The 22,823-nt window shown below is 38.5% G+C and overlaps 1 protein-coding gene across 2 annotated transcripts; it reads right to left on the bottom strand.

The window, feature by feature from the left end:
* Positions 1 to 2,581: 2,581 nt before the first annotated feature.
* LOC122644671 (eukaryotic translation initiation factor 3 subunit A-like) lies at positions 2,582 to 22,617 on the bottom strand. 2 transcript variants are annotated; one of them, XM_043838060.1, is made up of 14 exons: positions 22,455 to 22,617; positions 21,492 to 21,586; positions 11,196 to 11,677; positions 9,968 to 10,183; positions 9,452 to 9,820; positions 9,324 to 9,353; positions 8,563 to 8,790; positions 8,266 to 8,427; positions 7,363 to 7,584; positions 7,042 to 7,248; positions 6,736 to 6,942; positions 4,685 to 4,765; positions 4,363 to 4,564; positions 2,582 to 3,332 (listed from the first exon to the last, which is right to left on the bottom strand). In XM_043838060.1, exons 2-14 carry the CDS (start codon positions 21,535 to 21,537, stop codon positions 2,893 to 2,895), a joined length of 2,892 nt encoding a protein of 963 aa, XP_043693995.1. In that variant the 5' UTR covers positions 21,538 to 21,586; positions 22,455 to 22,617; the 3' UTR covers positions 2,582 to 2,892. The 2 variants fall into 2 exon arrangements, with proteins under 2 accessions (XP_043693995.1, XP_043693996.1); XM_043838061.1 differs by lacking the exon at positions 22,455 to 22,617 and adding an exon at positions 22,319 to 22,392.
* Between the last annotated feature and the right edge of the window lie 206 nt (positions 22,618 to 22,823).

Consider the following 22,823-nt stretch of genomic DNA (forward strand, 5'->3'; position numbering starts at 1 on the left):
ACACATCTGAAATAGAGGGTTGGGTATGCTGTCAGCTTTCAGTAAACTAGCGGGAACCAAAATCATCGAGAAATACCAGGCATTACTAAAAATTTATTGGATGCGACTTAGAAAGATCTACAGCTTTAGTATATATATATATATATAGGAAAAACCAGCTCAGTTTCTGCACCCTGGATGTTGCTATACTTAAGGATGTAATGGATAACGAGCTCCAAAATGGGTCCAAATGTTTTTCCAGATATTTATGCTGTAATTGAATATCAGAAACAATTTCAGATTGTATTTGCTATCAGTTAATGTATTTCCCTTTCTCAATGCATGGGTCATGCATTGTAAACATGAACTGGTTATATGGAGCGCATAATATTCATGTTTAGACCTAGAGGTGCAAGTTTGGCTCTGTCGACCCGAACCCGCCCTAGCCTGCCTTGAGCCCGAACAGGGTCTGGGCTGAGATATTTGGCCCTGAGGGCGGGTCAGGGTTGGAAATTTGGGTCGGATCGGGTCGGGCCAGGGTTGAGGCCTCGGGCTAAGTTTGGCCCGACCCTGTTTTAAGTTGTACTATAAAATATATATTAATATAGGGCTGATGTTCTCTGTGTCACAACGCAGCCTTTTCTCACACACATGGGCCTGCCATTCAGGGGGTAGGGTGGTCATTTCGCCCACACCCCATTTGTCTGGGCGCAGCCTGCGTCCCCGGCACAGAGAACATTTGGCCATTGATATAATATATATTATAAACTTTAAACGTCAATCACATTTTGTTATATAATACATTATATATGAAGATAATATGTGATACAATACATTTTATTATAGTGTTACATGTAAAATTTATAATTTTCTCCCTGACCCATTCCAGCCCATGCATTTCCTTCCCCCTCCCATGATCAGGGCCAATCAAGGTCAGCCTGACCCGACGCTAAGGACGGGTCAAGGTTGGAATTTTCAAGCCCTGAGTCAGGGTCGGGTCGGGCCTAGGCCTAGCTAAGGGGACTTAGGATTGGGCTAGGGTTCTATAAAGCCATGTCCTGTGTCAAAGTGTCAATTAATCTCGTGATAGTGTTTTGTTTTATATACAAAAGGTTTTGTTTTTTCTATGCCACATAAAATAATAGTAGTTCATTGTCGTCATGAATTGTCAGAAGGAGATTAACTCTTAATAATATATAATTGCCTTGTGGCTGTTCTTTTGGAACTCAACTTTGAGACACAAGGAAAAAAAATCCTCTCAAATTCCCTAAAAGTGCAATGCGGTGCAATTCTGGGTGAAGGGGTCGACATCTGGCGCAGACGTGACATCCAACAATGCCGAGCTCGAGAAGAAAGAAAAAAAAAACTGGGTCAAATGGAAGAAAAGGAGGCTAATTAAACAAAGGAAAGCTAGGCCCCCACGGTCCTCCATGTGAAAAGGAGACTAAGTAAACGAAGGGAGAAAGAACGCTAACTAGTGTGAGCAGCGCACGGCCCCTGTGCCTAGACACAAGGCCACACACAAAATGACTGTCATTGTAAATATAGAGGAAAAAGTCCAATACAAGATGAGACAAAAGGTTGGGTTAGAGAACCAAGCTAATCCTAACAACATGCACAATTGGAATTCACCACATCATCCACCAACTCTAGAGAAATCAATGGATCTATTTGCCAAGCTTTACCCTATAGTTTTGCTTCCCTCGGGCAACCCTCATTTAGTATCTCATACATTTTTCCTTGGCATGCACCAAATCTATGAACTGCATACGTATACTCATGTTCAATTGTTCTTAACTCAGTCTTATCAGGCTTGAATGTGCCTTGTAAGACAAAAGATATCTAACCCAAAGCTTGAGGAACTACGTGCCCGCTTGATAACCTTACGGGTGTTTCTGTTCTGATTCTGTGCTGAGAAACAATTAAACAGTTTTTTCATTTCTGTGCTGAGAAACCATTTTTGACCCGCTTGGTAAACCTGTTCTTGAAAACAAGTAAAACCCTTTTTTTTTTTTTTAAATTAAAAAAATGATATGTTTGGCACACTTCCAATTTTACAAAAGAGCATAGCGAACGAATATATAAGTTTTTATCGGACACACTTTTTCAATTTTCAGCCAAGAAACGACAAAACATGTCCAACATGTTCTGTCAAAAATCTTTCAAGGAACATAAATTTTGATTTATGTTTCCAAAAACAGTCACAAAAAACACTTTATTATCAAGTGATTTTTAGGTATTTTTCCGTTTCTCAGAACTAAAAAACACAAAAAACTGTTTCTCGTAAGGTTATCAAACGGGCTCTACATAACATGTGCTTCTGTCTCAATGTAATGCTCTGAGATATTGGACCATATAGCATCACCAGTATTATATGAAGCATTTTCAGGTATTCATGTAACAGTAGTAAATTTCTATGGATTGACTGATCTTAAAATTTCTTCATAGCTGTCCCAAACCTAAAATTGCACATACCAAACAAAATAAGCTGCACCTCATCATCCATTATAACACATTGAATGATTCGCTAACAATATCTATATCTAACCTTCCAACACACATTTGCAAGAAGATTTATAAAGTACAAATCTAAAGGTCCAAAGCATAATATTAGTCTATAGTTTAACACGTCTTACAAGAGGAATATATTCAGCAACATAATTGAATCTCACAAAAGGTTGATCTCTTTGTAGGTTTGCATGACTTGCTGGTCTGGATTGAGAAATTTATATAAATATTATGCAGGCCATATAAATAATTACTCCTCATGCATGTACATGACAAACACAAACACAAACACAAACAAAATTCCCCCGAAGCTAATACCCCCAGCATTGCGAAAAACTTATGGGAAAAATTGTCCATTCACTCAAGAAAGACTAGTAGTAGCTCAAGCCTATTAGCGGATAAAGGTCAACGTTCAGATCCACCACGTGAAGAACTCCTTGATGATGACCACGTGGAAGACCTTGAGCCACCAGCCCCAGAAAATGATCGCCGGTCATCACTGCGCCACCTGTCAGTAGATGAGGCGGGTGGGCGGTCATCATGTCTGCCCCACCGATCAGTTTCTGGAGGTGGAGCAACCGCAGAGACATCTACTCTCTCACGCTTAAACTTGGGAACATATTTTCCAGGAGTAGGTGCTGCAGCAGCAGCAACTGGTTCTGTCTGGCGCACCATAACAGGAGGTTCAGCAGGCCTCAAAGGTGGCTCCACTGATCTTGCCAAGAGAGCCTCTCTCCTCAGCCTCTCTTTCTCTTCCAATTCCCTCTCCCTTTGCCTCTGTTTTTCAGCAATCTCATCCAACTTCGCTTTACGCTCTGCTTCTTCCTTCTTTCGCTGCTCTTCCTCTGCAATTTCAAGATATTCAGATAAGAAACCAGAAAAATATTAAATACTAGACAAAGGTCTAAACAGGTGTAAGCCATCAAATAATATTCCCCATCCCATATATCGGTGGCAATGGGTCATGTCTGGTCAGTGTTCCAATTCAAGATACAATTACCTAGAACCAAATATGATGCATTTACCGTGTCAAAAGTACCCACCCCAACACTAGCTGTAAATAGATGGGACATGCTTGGAGTTGGGACCTTGCTGTGTTATTGCAACAGAAGTTTCTTATCAATGAATCATATTGGTCATCTTAGATTTAAGTGATATAACCTTCCCCTGTTAGTTTCATGTCAATGGGTTTTTTTTTTATCAAAAATCTGTTTTACATAAATTGAAGATAAAACCTCTACAAAATGACAATAAGACTCATAAGCTCAAGAAAATAAAACATAGGTCAGACCAATAAGTCAAACACCTCATCAATGTTAAAAATAATGTAGGTGCACTGGTGAGGAAAAAGAAGTTACTAGGGTTAACTTGGTCTTCACCACAAGGGGTATATTCCCTCTCCATGTGGTAGATATGGAGAGATGATGGTGGCTCAACCCCACAACCATTCCACTGGTCCATTTTCAGCCCAAAAACAAGCAGGGTGCTTGTTTGGGGCTGAAACTTTACTAGAGAGATGGGGATGGCCCCTCTATCATATGGACCCACCAAGTTTGCCAATTGGCAAGTTGTGAGGAAGAAAACCCTTAAAACCTTCTGATATTAGTATTATTTATTTTCATCAATAAAAAGTCGGAATCTCAAACAGTTCTGGAAGGCCTAAATCCTAAAACCAATTTATTAAACATGTCTCATGTTGCGTCGAATTTCTATGGTGGAAATTTTTTCCCTCAACCAGTCGTGTTGGTGTCATAATTGCTTTCATTGGAAATTGCCCCATTCACCTGTCCATACGTGCCAGCTCCGGAAAAGGCAAATCTCCTTCCAGTGTTCATAAATTGCATTTCAATTTAGCTACATACAATATAAGGTTACCTTCATGCTTCCTAGCCGCCTCCTCTTCACGCAACTTGTTTAACCTCTCCTCCTCAGACCTCAGATAGAATATCAACTTCCTCCTGGTCTCCCTCTCCTGATTCCGGGCCTGACGAAGTTGCTTGATTCGTTCCTCTCTTTCCCTCTTCAACTTATTAATTTCAACTTCTCGACGGCTGACAATTCTCTCCTGGAATATTGTCTGTAATAAATAAAAAATTGGAGGCACATATTTGGATGAGAAAAAGTGTTTGATTATTTTAAATCATAGAAATTAAAAACAAATGCAATGAAAAAAAGCTCAATACAATGTTAAACTGACCTTTTGGTCCAACATGCGAGCCAACCTGTTCTTTTCCTGTAGGTCTCCAGCATGTCGCTGTCTACTCAGCTCAATCTCTTGCTGCAAAGCAGCATGAAGCATTCCAGTCAGTATGTTCAAGTAACCATAACAGAAAAACACAGAAATAAAAGTAACAAGGTTGACCAAATATTAAAATAAAATGTGATTTCTGTGTGTGTGTGTGTGTGTCTATGTTTAGAAAGAGCCCAGTAGATGTTGGAAGATAAAAAGATCTAATAGCCAGTAAGTTTCTCAGGTTGAGACCAATTATCGAATCCTCATCCTCAGCATGCTACCTTTTCCCCTTTGCTTTCTAATATAAATATTGAGGACGGATTAAGTATTTTGATATCAGTAGCAGAAGCATTGCGTACTGGGATGATCTTTAAGTAATCTGACTTCAAGTTTCTCATATTTGTTTGGTTGTTCTGACTTCAAGTTTCTCACATTTGGTTGGTCCATATTGTTGATACACGTTCATCCATGTTTCTGTTTCTAACTTTCACCTCCATCCTTGACATCACTACTCTTTTCTTTAAAGAGTTTCTCTTCCTTTTTTCTTTTCCCCTTCATTGGTATTCTGCAGTTTCTCTGTTTAATTTAATTTGGATACTCATTCCTCCAATGAAAGTACAACTACAAGTTTTGTTAATACATGGAAAATGTTTCAAACTTTCAGTATCATGTGCTAAAGAATTTCAATATCTTCATACTTCACTTTTCTCTGTGCATCGTTCACTTGTATGTGCGACTCACTCAAGAATCCAGATATTCAATTTAAAATCAGATCTCTTTGTGTTCCCTTTTCTTTCCTTGTTTCTCTTCTCTGAATTCCATTCTGACTTTTAGATCATTTTCACATTGTATACTTTATCAATCATTTTCTTCTTTTTTTTAATAGGTATATATACTTTTTCTAATGCAAGTATATAATTCACCAATCCTATTTTCTTTTCAATTTTATTGACTATTAATTTGTTCAGAGTGATTAAAAGGAAAAATCATAGCACCCATCTACAAGGTTTGATATTTCAAACAGGATAGGTCATCTCGACCGCTGTCAAAATTGAAATATTTCGTCACAACGGTCAAAATCTGTCAAAATGCTCAACATTTGATAAATCTTGGGAAATGAGGGGATATCAAGGAAATGATGCTTATTTAATAAATATACATGTATGAATGACTAGACCAGCTATAATGTACGGGGCGGAATGCTGAGCTGTGAAGATGAGTCCTATAAATAAACTTGGTGTTGCAGAGATGAGGATGTTGAGATGGATGTGTGGGAAAACTAGGAAGGACGGAATGACCATATTAGAGCTGAGTTGGGAGTAGCTCCATTTCATGATAAACTCAGAGAGAGTCGTTTGAGGTGGTATAGCCATGTTCAATGGAGGGCTTCCGATGCCCCAGTTCAGAAGAGTGACCTGATGCAGATTAAGGGAACCAAAAGAGCCAGGGGCAGAACTAAGAACCATAGGAGAAGTGGTGAAGAAAGACATGCTTAGCTTAGGCCTTGTATCTGATATGACCTCAAATAGAGCTGATTTGAGAGCAAAGACCATGTGGTCGACCCCATTTAGTTGGACTATTGTTGTGACATTGTTGTTGGGCCTAGACTAGTATGTTAGGCAGTTATGATGCGGTACATAGCTAAGCAGGGTCGATGCCCTAGAGTTTGGGTCAATGTTGCATGCCCCTCCTCTTTACTTCTCTTTTATTAATATGCTGTCTCTTCTAGGATCCATGCAGCCGACCCCATTAAGTTGGGATAAGGCTAAGTTGTTGTTGTATGAATGAATAGATGTTATCTGTTTTAAAAAAACAAAAAAAAGACCAGCTAAAGTGGTAGTTTGATTTTACACCCTATTTTACTAGTTTATCAAAACAGAAATATTTCGCCAAATTTTTACCATTTTGATCGAATTATCTAAATTTAGTTTTATGAAGACACCTTCCATTGCATTTTTGTTGACCCATTTAGAAAACAGTGTTCACCATCAAATCCGGAAGATTTTAAACCATACCTGCTGCTCACGCTCATGAAGAATCTCTTCTTCCACCAACCGTTGTTTATATACAGCCTCAATCAGAGGTGCCTCTTCTTCTCTCTTTGCTCTTTCCATATAATCCATTGTTTTGGCAAGTTTCTGCAGTTTCTTCTCCATTTCCTGCCTCTCCCTGAGTTGCTCACTCAAAGCCAATTCAATCAAGGTTTGTTTGGTCACTTTTTCCTGCAAAGACTTGCAATTATCAAAAAGCAAGGAGAAAAAGGAAAAGAGTACTCATTGAAAAAATTACACTGAAGAGAGGAAATTTTATAACAAACTCACTCCCTCTATGACAGGCTTCTTTCCTTTCTTTTTACTACGTTTCTCTGCTTCCTGAAGCATAGCTTGAGCTTCTTCAAGTTCTTTCTCTTCTATTTCCCTACGAATTCTTTGTTCCTCTCTTCGGGTATACTCAGTAGCAAGTCTCTTCTGTTCAGCCTCCTCGGTTATTTTCTGTAGCTTAACTCTCTTTGACTCCTCCTCACGTTCCTAAATAAGGAGATAAGAAATATTCAAAAGAACAGCAATGATTTATTAATTTCCGGATAGAAAGGATAATTCAAATTTCAATCTCTCTTCACAAAGAAATGAACACAATATTACCATTTCCAGCATTTGTCGTTCTTGTTCCTCCTTCCGCTTCTCAATTATCGATTTCCGGGCAAGGAGTCTTTTGTGTTCCTTATCCACAACCTCTGCCAGAGCAGGCAAAGTTTCAACAAGTTTTGATGCTTTCTTTACCGGAGGATAAATCATGGCCCTTGCTTTATTTAGAGATTCGGCAAGAATAGTAAGGTGATCTCGAAGCGAATTAGATTCAAGATCCTGAACCCGAAGAAAAACAAAAAGACGTCAGTAAGACATGGATTCCTTTGAATCCAGCAAAAATAGTGATTGTAAAGTGTAATATCACCAAAGGGCGGGCCTGGGTGCAATTGTCAATGTTGCTCCATTTTGACCAAGTGGTCACGGGTTCGTGTCTGGAAACAGCCTCTCTGCAAAAGCAGGGTAAGGCTGCGTACATTATGACCAAGTGGTCACCGTATCAAAGCTTGTTACCACATAACCCCCCCCCAAAAAAAAGAAAGAATGATCAATAAACAAGCAACCGAATTGTCTTTTGCTGACAACTTAAGTACCTCAAGATTATCTATTTGTTATTTAATTATTAAACTACAGAGAAGATGAACTTAGACAGACAGGAAGGTGGACGGAAACTATATCGCCAAATGCCAACACAAATGGTTGGAAAAAGCCAACCGTCTGTGTTGACAACGAATTACTAAAACATACACATCATAACTGAAGTACTGAACAACTCAACATTTTATCATCAGTCTCATCTACTGGTTCCTACTACAACAGTGTAGGTGTTAAACTATAAACGCCTGGTGCATTGCTGAATTTTATCAAATATAATGTCAGATGTTTGATTCTCAACCGCCAGGGTGGGGGCTAAGCAACTAAAACATGAAATTTGATCTTTAATAGAGCATGTGAACTTACCAAATTACCAAATATGGCAGCACCCTTTCTGTGGTCAATTTTCATGGCAATAAAATTATATTTCACTGCATCCACAGAAACCTTCTCCACAACAGAGAAGTCAAAAAAAGGGATCATCCTCGAGAGCACCTCAGTCTTCATTGTCTGATAAACCTGAGATGCCTGGAAAAGCAGAGAGAAGACTGTCAAGTGTCATCTGAAAACACCCAAAAAAAAACTACTAAGGAATAGAAATAACTGAACTTACTAATTAAAATAATGTATAACAGAACATAGAGAACTGAAAATGACAAGCACCTGCTGTAGCAATCTCAAGGTAGCAAGCTTTTCCAGGGCAGGAACATACTGTGAAAATTGCACTTCTGGAACAGAAGAAGCAGAGGCAAGCTTGCCCCCAAGCTTGGAGATCTTTGTTAACAGAGGTTGCACTTTTGAAGCAAGATCTAAAGGAAAAAACTCATGCTCTAAAAGATGGTAAAGATCTTTTACTTCCTGAGAGACACAGGTCATTACACCTTTGGAGACCTGAAATTAATAGGCAAGTTACTGTATTAAAGAGACTAATATATATCATTCAACACATTATCAAAACAGAAAAAAATAGCAGAAATAGACAGTTATAAAATGCTAACTTGATCTCGATCTTTAATGAATTATCTCCAGAATACTGGGAGAACCTTATCGATCATGTTTAATGAAGGACAAATTATTCAGCAAATTGATGGAAATAACTAAAATTACTACATAAACCACCAGAGGCATCGAAAACATCCAAGTTTCCATCAGTAAATGGGTAAAGCCCTAGTGGTGAGGGAAATGGCCAATTATGAATGATCCAGTTAAATGACTCATCTAAAACTAAAAGCCATTAGAATTCTTTAAGATAAGAGATTCCATACAGAAAAAGTACATCTAATAATAATATGATCTGAATAAGATCTATCTGAGACTTCCAGGAATTTGCTAGATCCACCACATGCTTCTTTTTTTAAGGCAGGGGGAATAGGTAAAATCAATAATAGAAGTGGAGAAAAGCGAACATATATTTCCAATCTTACCAGTTCTGAGAGAAGTGAAGTCCTCGCAAGCTGGAAATTTTAAAAAAGAACAAATTAGAATTAGAATCACAATATTAGGCCAAAAACCAACTCAAAACAAATAAATTAAACAGAAATAATCACATTACCATTTCTCTGCTCTCGTGTTTAGGATCTAGATTAAAACCTATAAGGCTAGCCATCCTCAGATTGCGTTCTTTCTCATTTTCAAGCTCCAGATGAGATGCACCATGGGTGTGATCATAAGGGGTCACAGAGAGTGCAGCTAAAACAACAGATGATGCTATCAATTGCAAATCTTTCTGGGTTAAGTTCTTATTATAACTTTTCTGAAGTGTGAAAAGTTTCAACCATGCATAAGCATGGTAAAGATGGCTCTCAGAAACCCAAAATATTTCCGTCAGCTTTGCATAATATATGACCATCAAGGATGGCTTAGGGCTCTTCTTAACCATGCACATAAGTCCATGAATATCTTCAACTGAACGAAAAGCTTCCTGAAGACAGCAAAGAAGAAACAATGAGAAACAAAAAATGGGCAGGACTACAGTAAAAACATTTGACACTTTGCCCCACACATGTGCTTGTGTGCACGTGGATGGATAGGGAGGAGACAAAAGACCAATAAAGAGAGATCAAGCAACCTGCCAGAGTTCGAGTTCAGTTGCAATCTTGAGCTGCTCAAACCTTGTATCAAGATAGAGCTGCAAGCTTTCTGGAGACGACAGGTCAGGCCGGTCCCTCTGGTCTCTATATTTGTTAAGATTTGCCAGATGATTCCTGATGATTTCACATAGCCTGCGAAACTCTGTTGTCCGTTTGTATTGTTTACAGAATTGGAAAGCCCGGTGTGCTGTCATCTAAACAACATAAGTTGAGGTCAAACAATCACTCGCCTGCAACATAATTAATGCCTAATATTACAGTTCAGTCCAGTCTATCAGACATGTTCCCACATGCCACCTAAGTTTATCAGTAATGCTGCAGCCAATAATAGTAACACGCTGCAATTTGTGCATGGATACAAATGGTCAACACACACACACACACACAATGAGTACTGTTACACAATTCCAAAAAGAAGGAAAAGAAAATGAACTTGGCAATAAATATGGCAGAAGCTAGGTATCTAACACAACTGAAATCAGTAACATTATAAGGAAATCACTAATAACTAAGTTGAAAGCTTGGAGCAAGATTTCCACGAGCGAACATATATACAAAGACAACTTTAAGAATAGATGTAGAGAATGAGCTACACAAGAAGAGCTGCAGTCTAGTTTTAAGTTCAGTGCCAACTGGATGTTTGCTTTGACTTCTCACAATCTTGAGATCAATTTTTTATCAGCTTTCACTTCCTGATAGACAGGTACAAATCAGAAATGCAGCCTAGATTTAGATAACCACACCCCCCTCTTTGCTAAGAACATTTCACATTTGTAACCTGTTCCTTTTCTGAACGGTAAGATTGAACGCAAAATCCAGAACCTTCTCAAAATATAAATGATGCAAAACCAAGGAACAAATGATAATCGAATAAAACAAGATGCCCAGCATAGAGAAGGTACTGAGACTGGACAACAATGGCTGCCAACTCATGCATAAGGTAGAACGATATAAAAGTATTCCACCCATAAAATAATACGACATAATTTTTTCATTGTTGAGAGTTTTGGAGCTAATGCAACTTTACAATCAAGCAACCAATGAATAGATGTAACAACAGAACACATATATTTCATAAAGCATTTCTTGAAATGGTGCAAACTAAAGAATATTGATGCAGAAAGCCTAAGAACTATGAACAAAGTCAAAAGTTACAACTACAAAAATCAACATTACCAAAGAAACTATTGAGACAAGATAGCTCACCGCGTAGAGTGCTTCCAACTTTGAGTTGTTACGCAAAATTTCAAGAATGGTTCTGTACGTCTCCCATAAGAATTTGAACCAAGGAGTTACAAGTTCACGATCAGACCTGTCCTTTCCTTTCTCTCCACTGACATAGCTTAGCATTAGGTCTTCTGGCTTTTTATCTGCTTCCAAATCATCAACATCCAGAGCTTCTTCTAAGGCCTGTGCCTGACTACGAGCTTGCTCTGCTTTCTCAGTGGATAGATGCATGAAGTGCTTGATCACCTCCTCTAACGAATTAACATTCACTTGCTGGCATACAATCCTGTACTGAATGAGACCATCCTTGGCAAACCTACCCCTCCGCATGTCCACACAGAGCTCCACATACTTAAACATTATCCGTTCAAGTGTCTTTTGCCATGCTCGATACCTTTTTGAAGTGATCAGATCATGTAAGGCTTGCAGGGCAGCTTGCTTTTGTCCAACATTGATTAATTCTGTTACCATACATGAATAACAGTCAGTTCTATATCTAAAATAAAACGAGGCTAAAGTTTAATGTAATCACAAAAATGAATCACTTAACAATGATAAAGACAGCAATGCCATTAAGTGGAAAGTCAATGCTACTCCTACTCACGCAACTAAGGGCATCTGAGATCCCCTAGTACCCTAGGCATTGAAATGTTTTCAGGTATGGACTGTGTCGTTTCATACAATTTCAATTAAATCTTCACATGCCCAACTTGAGGGGGGGAGAGAATTACAGTCCTGTCCCTGAATAATATTTCCGGAAAAAAATGTGCTTGGGTCTCTTTGGATTGATTTCTATTTCCGGGACCTATTCTATTTCTCCAAGTTTTGGTTTGATTTTTGGAACTTATTTCTATTTATAGAAATCAAGGGAAAAAAAACAGAAATTTGAGAAAAAGGTAAAGAGCTCTTTCTGTTCAAAGACTGAAAATTTTTCTCGCCATTCCATGGTCAAAGTTAATGTTGCATTCCACAACATACTTGAACATTATAGAAATTTGAGAAAAAGGTAGAGCTCTTTCTGTTCAAAGACTGAATTTTTCTCGCTATTCCATGGTTCAAGTTAATGTTGCATGCCACAACAGTTCATATCAAAGGGTAATATTGTCATTTCAACATTTTTAACACCACAAATTTTTCTCGCTATTCCGTGGTCAAAGTTAATGTTGCATGCCACAACATACTTGAACATTATAGTAATGAGGGGGAAAAAAAAAACAGAAATTCGAGAAACAGGTAGAGCTCTTTCTGTTCAAAGACTGAAAATTTTTCTCGCTATTCCGTGGTCCAAGTTAATATTGCATGCCACAACAGTTCAAATCAAAGGGTAATATTGTCAACATTTTTAACACACCACACTACACACACACACACACACACACTCATTCCGGCAGGTTCAAATTGGATTGTTGAATCCATCGCTTCAGATCCTTCCTGCAATCATTTTTTATATAGATATTTTTTTACTTCTTTCCCCAATGCAAGGTTCAGGAGAAAAATATGTACTACAGAAATTATATTCCAAAGTTGAACCCAAATAAATTTCCAATTATAGAATCTATTTTTTAAAATTAGCAACCAAGCGATTTCTCATTTTGGACAAAAAACTGTTTTTCTCAACCTATTTCAGACATAGCAGAAAAAGAGAAATAAAATGATGCAAAAGAGAGCCTTAGTGAGATTAAGGCCACCAATTTTTCATTCGTTTTGACTACAAAATAAGAGAACAAACAACTACACATAAGATATCAAGTTCAGGATCTTGACGGTGAATAAAATCGCTAAAAAAAATCTTTTTTTATTCACTTGAGCTTATCATTCAAATATTTGGACAACATCACAACAATAAACAGTTTAATTGTTCATCTATCAGCTACAGCAAAACTTGCAGGCCTCTCGATCCTAAATTGTTGGATTTGAGTAGAATTCATTTTAAAAAACATTTTTGAGGTAGTTTTTGGGTTTAAATATAATTGTGAACACTATATTTTATAAGCCAAAGTGAAATCCTGGGAACTATCTTCATAACTTTTCCTGAGGTTAATTTCTGTAAAGTCATTGGTTTTACTTTGTTTCAGTAATCTGAAAGGTTGTTTAGAGAACATTTTAACAAAACTAGTACAGCACAAATCAACATTCAGCTTTGGGAGATCACAACCAAAATACTAAATAGGCATCAATCCATAATGATATCATATAGTCTTAATTGGGCAAAGAGGGGACTGAATGACTATTATCTCCCCTATGAATATGTGTTTTGCTTTTCAGGGAAGGAAGAACCTTGAGTAGAAAAAATAGGTGGTTGAACTAATCAGCGTGTCTCAAATGTTGGAATTTGCAATCTGTGTTTGCACTCATCAACAAAAGGTTGCAGCTTCTACTCTTTTTATTGTTTTTCCTTTAAAATTCACAAAAGCCATTTTAGCTTTCTTACAACCCTAATTTCCCATAGCTTTGTCCTCACCCTTCAGCTATTAGGAATAAAAAGTTCACATCAGTACTTTCCAGGGAGGTTAAAAAAAACCTCTTCTAGCAAACAAGGTTGAACCAAGGTTGGGATTTCAATTGGGTGATTTTAACCCTTTGGAAGACAGAAATGTTTCACCAATATCAACTGATTCACTAAAACAATAGTCATTTTTTTCAATTTCAACTGATTTTTCTCAAAAATTTGTCAATTTTGACAATTTTACCATATTTGGACACAGGAAAGAGAAATATTTCACCAATTTGGACAGAATTTGCTCAAAATTACAGACATTAATATCAAGGTTCACCCATCAGTCATCCCCCAACACTAAGATAAAGATACAGCTAGCTCATTCCATTAAGTTATTCAGGATGTAGAGAAAGGCTAGGAAATCACTAAGGAATATTAAAGCATTTAATTTAGATTCAAATACTCTCACTGACTGATGTAGTTCCTCACAGCCTGTAACCCCTCATATTCCTCTTGATCAAAAGAGGCACCAAAAGCAAAGGCCACTTGAATTATCTGTAACTGCAGTCAGCCACCCACCTGATGGTAAATTACATCCTAAGCCAATTCAAATCCAGTATTAAAGCTTAATTGATGGTATTCTAGACTAAGTTAGCTGGTGCATTCTCCTAATGCCGGGCAGTAAAACGAAACAAATGGTTTTCAGTAGCTCCAAGCCTCCAACCTCCCTTACAATTATAACGTCCAGGTTCATAAAAAAATAGCTCACAATTACATTGAGTATTTAATTAGTGCGTTGGTATTGTGACGCAACAGCACCCTTTCAGCATGACGCCATGACCCTATATACGCGTCCCTATAATTCGGGCACAAGCCAGTCACCAAGCAGGATCCATGGAGTCCCATCCAACAAATAAGTGTTAACATTTTTCAATAGTGTCATTATAAGCTATTAGAATCCCCCTCTTTTTTTTCCATTTGTTAAAAAAAAAAATTTGCTCTTCTCAACTACTAGAGTTACTAGAGATGGGCTTAGCTAGGGACTCCTTTAGATGGCCTGTTAGTGAGTTAAATTCAAACAGTAAATAGGGACTTTAGAGACTGTATTAGTCATTTAATTAGAGAGGGACAAGGTTGTTTAGTTTTAATTTCTTTTATTTCTCTCTATAAAGTTAAAAAAAAAAATTGGATGACACTGGTTTTGGTTTTGAATATTCAGTTGATTTTAAATTTGAGAGACTGGTTCTGCTTATTCTGTCCATTCTTAGTCTATACTATCGCTGCTATTTGCCTCTGGTTTGTCATTTTCCACGGTCACTGCTGCATAGTTATTATTTTAGGTAAGGTGATATAGAGAATAATGTTTCATAGAGAATTAACATAGGATGGATGAAGTAAAGATGTGCATCCGTAGTGTTGTGTGATCAGCATATTCCTTTAAAACTTAAAATAAAATTTTATAGGACAATCATAAGACCGGCTATGATGTATGGTGCAGCATGTTGGGGAGTTGAGAAGCATCATATAGATAAACTCAATGAAACAGAGACGAGGATGTTGAGTGGCAAAACTAGGAAGGATAAGTAAGGAATGATCATATTAGAGCTGATTTGGGAGTAGCTCCGATACATAATAAACTACGAGAAAGTAGTTTGAGGTAGCATGGCCATGTTCAACAAAGGCCCTTCGATGCTCCAATACAGAGAAGTAATTTGATTCAAATTGAAGGAACTAAAAGAGCCATGGGTAGACCTAAAATGAACTCAAGAGAATTGGTGAGGAAAGACATGCACAGCTTAGTCCTTGTATCAAGAATGACCTCAAACAGAGCTGATTGGAGCGCAAGGATCCATGTATCCAACCCCATTTAGTTGGGAAAAGGCTGAGTTGTTTTTGTTGTTGTAAAGGATTAACACCTGTTGTTCCTATAAGCTCTAAAATTGAATACTGGAAAAAACAAAGCTGGACGGTATTCTTGGACTTGGTCTGATTCCTATGAATCTCTCTAAGGAAGTCCTTTGACTCAGGAATTTATAAGGCAGAATCCCCAACAAAACTAACTTCAACAAGGAACTAAAACTCGGAACTCGACCAGGTTTCGACCTTGGAAAAAACCGAGTTGACTCGAGATCTCAAGTCGAGTTGGTTTATATTTTTTTTTTTCAACTTGAAGGCTGGTTTCGGTGGGTTTTAGACATTTGTTACGGCGGCTAGGCGAATCAAGGCGGTCGAGGGGGCTAAAAAACAAGTCGACACAAGGCAACAAGGTGTTGCCTAGGCGACCAAGGCGACACTAGAAATCAAAGCGGGAACAAGGCGCCTAGGCGACGCCTTGACAACTATGGTTTTAGACCTAGTTTGGGTTTGAAACTTGGTACTCAGCCTATTTTAGGCCATTTAAACACAATGGCACTATTAGATCTTGCAAAAACAAAGTCCAAATAGGAGTTTCACTTAGTAGGAAACTAGGACAGACACAAAACAAACACTTATTTATGCCTAATATCATTCAATTATTTCATTTACTTAAGATATTTAATGTAGTCCTAGATAGGTAAGAGACCTACTAGGAGCCAAATAACAGGATCAATAGCAAAAAGGGTTGCTGGTTCAAATGGATAGCACTAGGTTTTAGGTTAATTCTAGGGTTTAGGATGGGAATTTGGGAATGGGTCTTATATGGCTTTAATATGCAGGTCTAGGGTGCTTTGATGGCATATAAATAATAGGATTTGGGAAGGTTTTAAAATTCTGCAATTCTAGACAGAATTGAGTTGCAGGTTTTGGGTTTTAATGGAGGGGATAGAGTGAGAGTTATGAGCTGGGTTTAGGATCGAGTGTAAGGAGAAGTGTGGAGGTTGTATGCTGGAAGTTTGGCTTGAAACTGATGGACAAATCTGAAGTTATGAGGGAGTCCTAGTTAAGGTAGGAGTTGCAAGTTTAATGGAGGTTAGGGTTTGATGGATGGAAGGGAAGGATATATGCAAGAAACTAAAATTACTTACTGGTTTGATCTCCTACAAAGGCAGCAGCAGCTTAAAGAAGTTTGATTGAAGAAGAAGAAGAACCTCTCGGTATTGGACAGACGCAAGGAGTCGTGAGAGTCCACTCACCCTAGCACCTTGAGATCCACAAGGCAACACTCACACAAGGGAGCAATAGCAGCAACAAAGGCAGCAAGCATAAAGCTGAGTTTTTATTAATCAAAATTCGTATTCAATGCTGGCCTCCCTTACAAACTTATATAGAAGACTCAAAATTAGACTTAGACACTAAAAAAGAAAGGCCTAACCCTATCCCTAACCTATTAGGTAACTTAAACTGACTAGGAAACTGAAATAGACTCAAACTAGAGTGTTAATCCAGCCCAACTTAAATACTTAAAAAAAAACTACTAAAATCACTTAAATTGAACCATTGGTTGAACCGGTTCAATTTAAAACACCAAATAAAAAGCTATGTATGGAAACTAATCCCGTATGCAACCTATTTACCCATATTTTAGGCCCATAAAAGTGGTCTATTACGTTAGAAACCCATGGGATCAAAGGCCCAACATGTATGTAACCCAACCCTAGACTTATTCCTAATAAAAACAAGCCCTATTTGGTGATGAATCTGCATCAATATTATTCATAAATAAGCAAATACCCCTCCCCATTTGAATCCAATAACAATAGTTTAAAAAAATTCCAAAAGGAAAAAAAAGTCAACTCTCGAGTTCAAGAACAAAAACTGGATTTTTGGTGGTAGGTGCAATTTTCAACTTTCTAATGTTGGGGGTTTTCTCAAATCTAAAAATTCCATAAATCTTAATATGTTAAAACATTACTAAAAACCAAAAGTGTGGTAAAATATTCATTTGTTCTGATGTCTAAAAAAATATTTTAATTCAGAGTGATTTTGATAGCATTCGCGCACACCAAATCAAGTTTGATCGGTACATTACTCCTTCAATATAAATCAGATTCAGCACATGCTCTTCGGCTTCCCCAATTTGCCACTCCAATGGAAGATGCGATTAAAGAAGTGCTTGACGACAAGTACACCATGATGAGGGGTGGTAAAGGTTATTATTCTTTCCTAGTAAAATGGAAAGGCCGACCAATCAAGGACAGCACATGGATCCAAGCGGACGATTTCAAGCACCTTAACCCAGAGCTGTATGAGAGCTACATGCCATTCCTCCATTCATCAGAGATGAATGATTCTAAGAGGGGGGCTGATGCATATGCCAAGCTGTTTGGCAAGGTTCACTTCACCAATTGGTGGACCAACCCAACGGGCCATAAGGCCAATCAATTTTGTGTTGGGCCAGCCCAATAGAGCTCGGAGTTGCTGGGTCTCTCAAACCCAGATCGTGGGGGCATTATTGTCAATCTTTATTGACATACTTTGGGACTTCAAGTGCTGGCCGATATTAGCCTTGGTGGGGACCACATGAAGATTTCGGCTATCCCCTTGGAGGAGTGAAGATATTATTATGTTTCTATTTAATTTCAGTCCTAGTTAATTAGAGTTGTTTCTAGTTTCATGTTTAAACTTTCCATGTTAAGGTTCTATTTCTCTTCTTACTTGAGGTGCAAGTATAGCCCTCTTTATATTGTAAAGGCTGTTAATGCCTCCCCCACGATTTACTGTTGAATAAAAATTCACTTGCTGCAAGATATGGTTTCCTTTGTCAAGTATGAGCATGACTTGAAGGGCTGTTAGGAGCCTGGCTGGAAGAGCCAAATCCCATTATCCTTTCCCTTTATTTCTTCTCCTCCCTGTTCGAGTACCTGCTGCTGCCTGTGAATGTTGGCTGTTTCTGCTACCAAAGATCACCACCCAAAGCCTGAAGACATCCCTCCACCTCAACTGTTGCTGCTGCTAATTGATCCTCCGATTGAAGCTGTTGCTGCACCCCCTTTGGCTGCAAGTTTCTAATTTCAAAACTCCCCATTCCATCAACAAACCCTGCTGGGTTTTGAAGCACATCATCCCCCTTTCATTCCCTCCACTCGATCCTCACTCCCACTCCATTCCATAGGCTGGAACCCTCACAAACATTCTATTTTCATTCTCCACCCTCCGTATCCATTTCTGCCCATCAAGATCAACCCCAAACTTGCAGGCAGGCCTGCTACCATCAAGGCATACACTCGGTTATCATTGGAGTCTAAGATCAGCATTGTTTGGGGGGTTTTCCATAACCTTCTAATTTGGTGTTTCTCTTATATCTTAACATCCAACCATCATAATTGGATGAGATTTGGAGCCAAAGATCCTCTTACCAACCTCTACATTCGATCCAAATTTGATCACCACTACATGGCTAGTTTGGTTTGAAACCCTAAGTTTCTAATTCTGAGTATATTCCAATTTTGAATTTTGTGGGTATTTGGGACTAGTAACCTAGTAATGTAGTCCTAGATAGGTAGGAGACATACTAGGAGCCAGGCACCCTCACAAAGGTGCTGGCCGATTGAGCAGAATTGGGAATTTTAGGTTAAAATTAGGGTTAGGTTTTGACTAATGAAGTGGGGGTTTATTGGGTAAGGATTTGTAGGACTTGAGTGAAGATTTGAATTTTGGAAATTAGGGTTTCAGGTTTCTAAGTTCTCGAGAAAGAAGGAGGTGATGAGATATAGGGTTTAGGAATGGATTTTGAGGCTGGGGTTTTGGTCGAGTGTTAGGACTGACGAGAAGGGAATTTGGTTGAAGTTTGAGGTGATTTGGATGGCTAAATAATGCTGGACAGGTTTTAAGGTTTTTGTAGGGTTTCACAGAGACGAAGGGTTAGGGTTTTAATAGACAGTTGGGGCTAGGGTTCAGGTCGAGTGTAGGAGGTGGTATGAGGGGGCTGTGGTCTGAATTTGGTTGAATTCAGATAAGGGATGAAGGTCTGATGAAGCTCAGATAACCTAGGGCAATGGAGGCTAGGGTTGGAGGATGAGAAGAAGAGGGAAATTGCAGGAATTTTAATCAACTTACTGGTCTTGCAGATCTGCAGTAGCAGCAACTTGAAGAAGCTTGAAGAAGAACCACCCGATCTACAAAATGCAATGAGTCAGATCCACCAGCCCTTCAACCTTGATATGACTCACAAGGGGGGTCTTGATATGACTCACAAGACAATCTCAGAAGAGAGAAACAGCAGCAGCAGCAATAGCCAACAGCAAAGAGACGGTTTTTTAAAAAAACTGAATTGTGGGGGAGCCTCCCACGATTTCTCTATTAATAATAGAGGTCATAGGCCAACTCCTAATCTAAACAAAACACTCCCTCACTAAATCATGGAGGGGTGGACCTAAATTAAAACAACTTATAATTAAAAGAGTTAGAAAACTTATCTACCCCTAATAACTTAAAATAAAAGAGACTAACTTAAATTAGACCAACTTAAATTGAACCAATTGGATGCAACCAATTTGAAACGGTTCAACTAGTAACTTATAATAAAACAATGTATAAAACTAATCTGAGGCTCCTACTATGACCCTATGCCTAGGGTGGTTTCTTCAACTCGAGGAGGCTTGGATCTACATCACCTAGTCTTACATTACATCCAAGGCTGCTGTTGCTGTTGCTGTTGCTGTTGCTAATCAACATAAGGAGATTACATCCAAGGCTGCGGTTGCTGTTGCTGATCAACATAAGGAGATTTTCATACCTTGTGGAATCAGTTTGGCCCCAAATTCCTGCTGCAACTTCACGGCTGAATATCTCCACATTCATCCATCGAAATCTGCTGGGTTTGGAGCACAGAACCACACCATCAACCTCTCCATTCGATACCCACTTCTACCCATTCCATTGGCTATAATCCTCCATATTCACAAACCTTCTATTTTCATTCCCCCTTCATAACTTCGCTTCTGTCCATCAAAATTACACCAAATTTGCTGCAGATCACCAACTCCACAGGGCCTCCACTTGATCGGTTGATCCTCATTGGAGCCCAAACAAAGTGCTGGTCTGTGAGATAACTCTTAACCTTTTGTTGCTGCCATGTCTTCCAATTCAACCATCATAATCAAGTGAGACTTTCAGCAGTGCTTCTCCTCCATACAAGCACCAATCGACCTAAGTTTGGTTACATTCTCACGGCTGGTTTGGTTTGATTTACTAAACTTTCTAATTCTGCCCTTGTTTCTATTTTGGATTTTTAGGTTTACTCGGGACTAAATTAACCCTAATTTAGTTATACCTTACAATTTCTGTTCCCTGCAATAGAATTGTGAATATAATCAATGTGATACTGGTATTTCCAGCCACATGTAGTTCAGACAAGGCGTAAATGAGGTGCATGGTAGGCAGAGATTGTTGTTGGAGCATCCAAATCGTGTATGATAAATATGCCAAACTACTTGGACATGGCTTATCTGACATACTATGCAGGGATTACCCAAATTAGACAAATTTACTGCTTTAAGGGGTTCCATCCAGACAAATCTTCAGTGGGAAGAGAACTAACAAATTAGGTGCTTCGCCAAGTTCTCATCCTATTACAGAAGGGCATGATAGAATAAATGGCTTATTTTATTTTTGTACCAGCATTGAGTAATGGCCTTTTAAGGAAAAATATGAATCAAAAGAGCTTCTACCCTTTCTTCCCACATGAGGTTTATTTTCCTCTGAAATACAGTTTTTTATAGAAACCAATTAGTTTTCCACTCTTTCTATGTGCAAATAAATGGAACCAGAAGAGAAAAAAGTGTGACATAAGGATGCAAAACAGAAGACGGAAAATAACATTAGAGATATCTCATCATCCATAAAAACCAAATGAATCACTATCACACCAACGATTTTCAAAACAACCAATACTTTGAAAAGAATTGCTAATTACTGACCTTCAGCACGCTTCAGGGCATTCTCTGGTTTGGCAAAAGTCGACATGGCTATCAGTCAGCTCTTTTCTGGCCCCAAACAATAAGGCTCAAACAACCTAATTCACAAGAACAAAGTTCTGTTACATTAACTCACAAAGAGAATGGCTAGCAAACACTGACAACTCAATTGAGAGATAATAGATATCAAGCTTTATATGTTACACTAGAAAACCAATGATAAATTAATAGCATGTGATCCAGTGGCTTAAACTGTTCAGGAGCTTTGTATGGGTATATCCAACTCCAATTCAATAAAAATCTGGATATCTAAATGGTCCTGTAGGAGAAAATTTGAATCCAAATCCGTTTCAAAATTTGGATATCCACAGGACCATACAACATGAAACTCTGCACCAGTTTGTTTAACTCCTTTTCCCTGTTCTCTTCCTGAATTTATATGTAGCATATAAAATTAAACTTCTGAGCTACAGAAAGAACCAATCTCGTAATGCAAGACAAAGAGGACGAAAAAAGTGAGGGAAGATAAGGTAAAGAATTTTTTTTTTTTTTTTCCCCTTTCCTAGAGGATAACAGTTTTCAGTCTCATGGAATCAGACTGCTTACACTAACAACTCTAGAAATTATTCAAGCTGGAAACGCAATCTCCAAACCACACGCACTTAAACCTCCCATATCTACCAAATAACAACAACTTCAGAACCGTAACCACTCAACCGAACAAAAATTTTAAGACCGAACGATTCACAAATACAACAAGCAAAGAAAATTTGTACTTTTAAAAAAATTAGTAATAACAGAACCAGACCCGAAAAGGAACAGAAGCAAGCCTTCTCTATACCGACTTCCTTGACATGCTTTTCTTCGATTTGAGAGTGAACAAGCACAGAACGAAACAAAAACCCTAAAAACTATATCTGGATGAAAAAAATACAGTGAGAGAGAATGTAGAATTGCTATCTTTACCAAAAGATGGTTTTGAGGGCGCCGTCGTAAGGTAGATAGTCCGCGAAAAAGAGAGAGAGAGAGCAGATTCTGAGCCCAGATCTTCGCCTCTGGTGTGACTTGGTGGCCCGGCAGCAGAGGAGAAGAAGAAGAAGAGAAACCTTAGGTTTTTGTTACTTGTTTTTAATGAGAGGTCTTATACGCTCATCAAGTGTAAATCACAGTGAAGCACGGAGAAGGACCGGTTCTGTGGGTGAACCGGTGTATGGCGGACCACTTGGTTGGGTGAAGATTTTTATCCAACGTGGCCCTTATAGTCTATTGCAGATTATAGTGGCCTGGCATGTGGGAAAGAGTTCCTAACGGACGTATAGGAATCCTGCCCCGACT

This window comes from Telopea speciosissima, chromosome 11 (assembly GCF_018873765.1).
Source record: "Telopea speciosissima isolate NSW1024214 ecotype Mountain lineage chromosome 11, Tspe_v1, whole genome shotgun sequence".
NCBI lineage: Eukaryota > Viridiplantae > Streptophyta > Magnoliopsida > Proteales > Proteaceae > Telopea > Telopea speciosissima.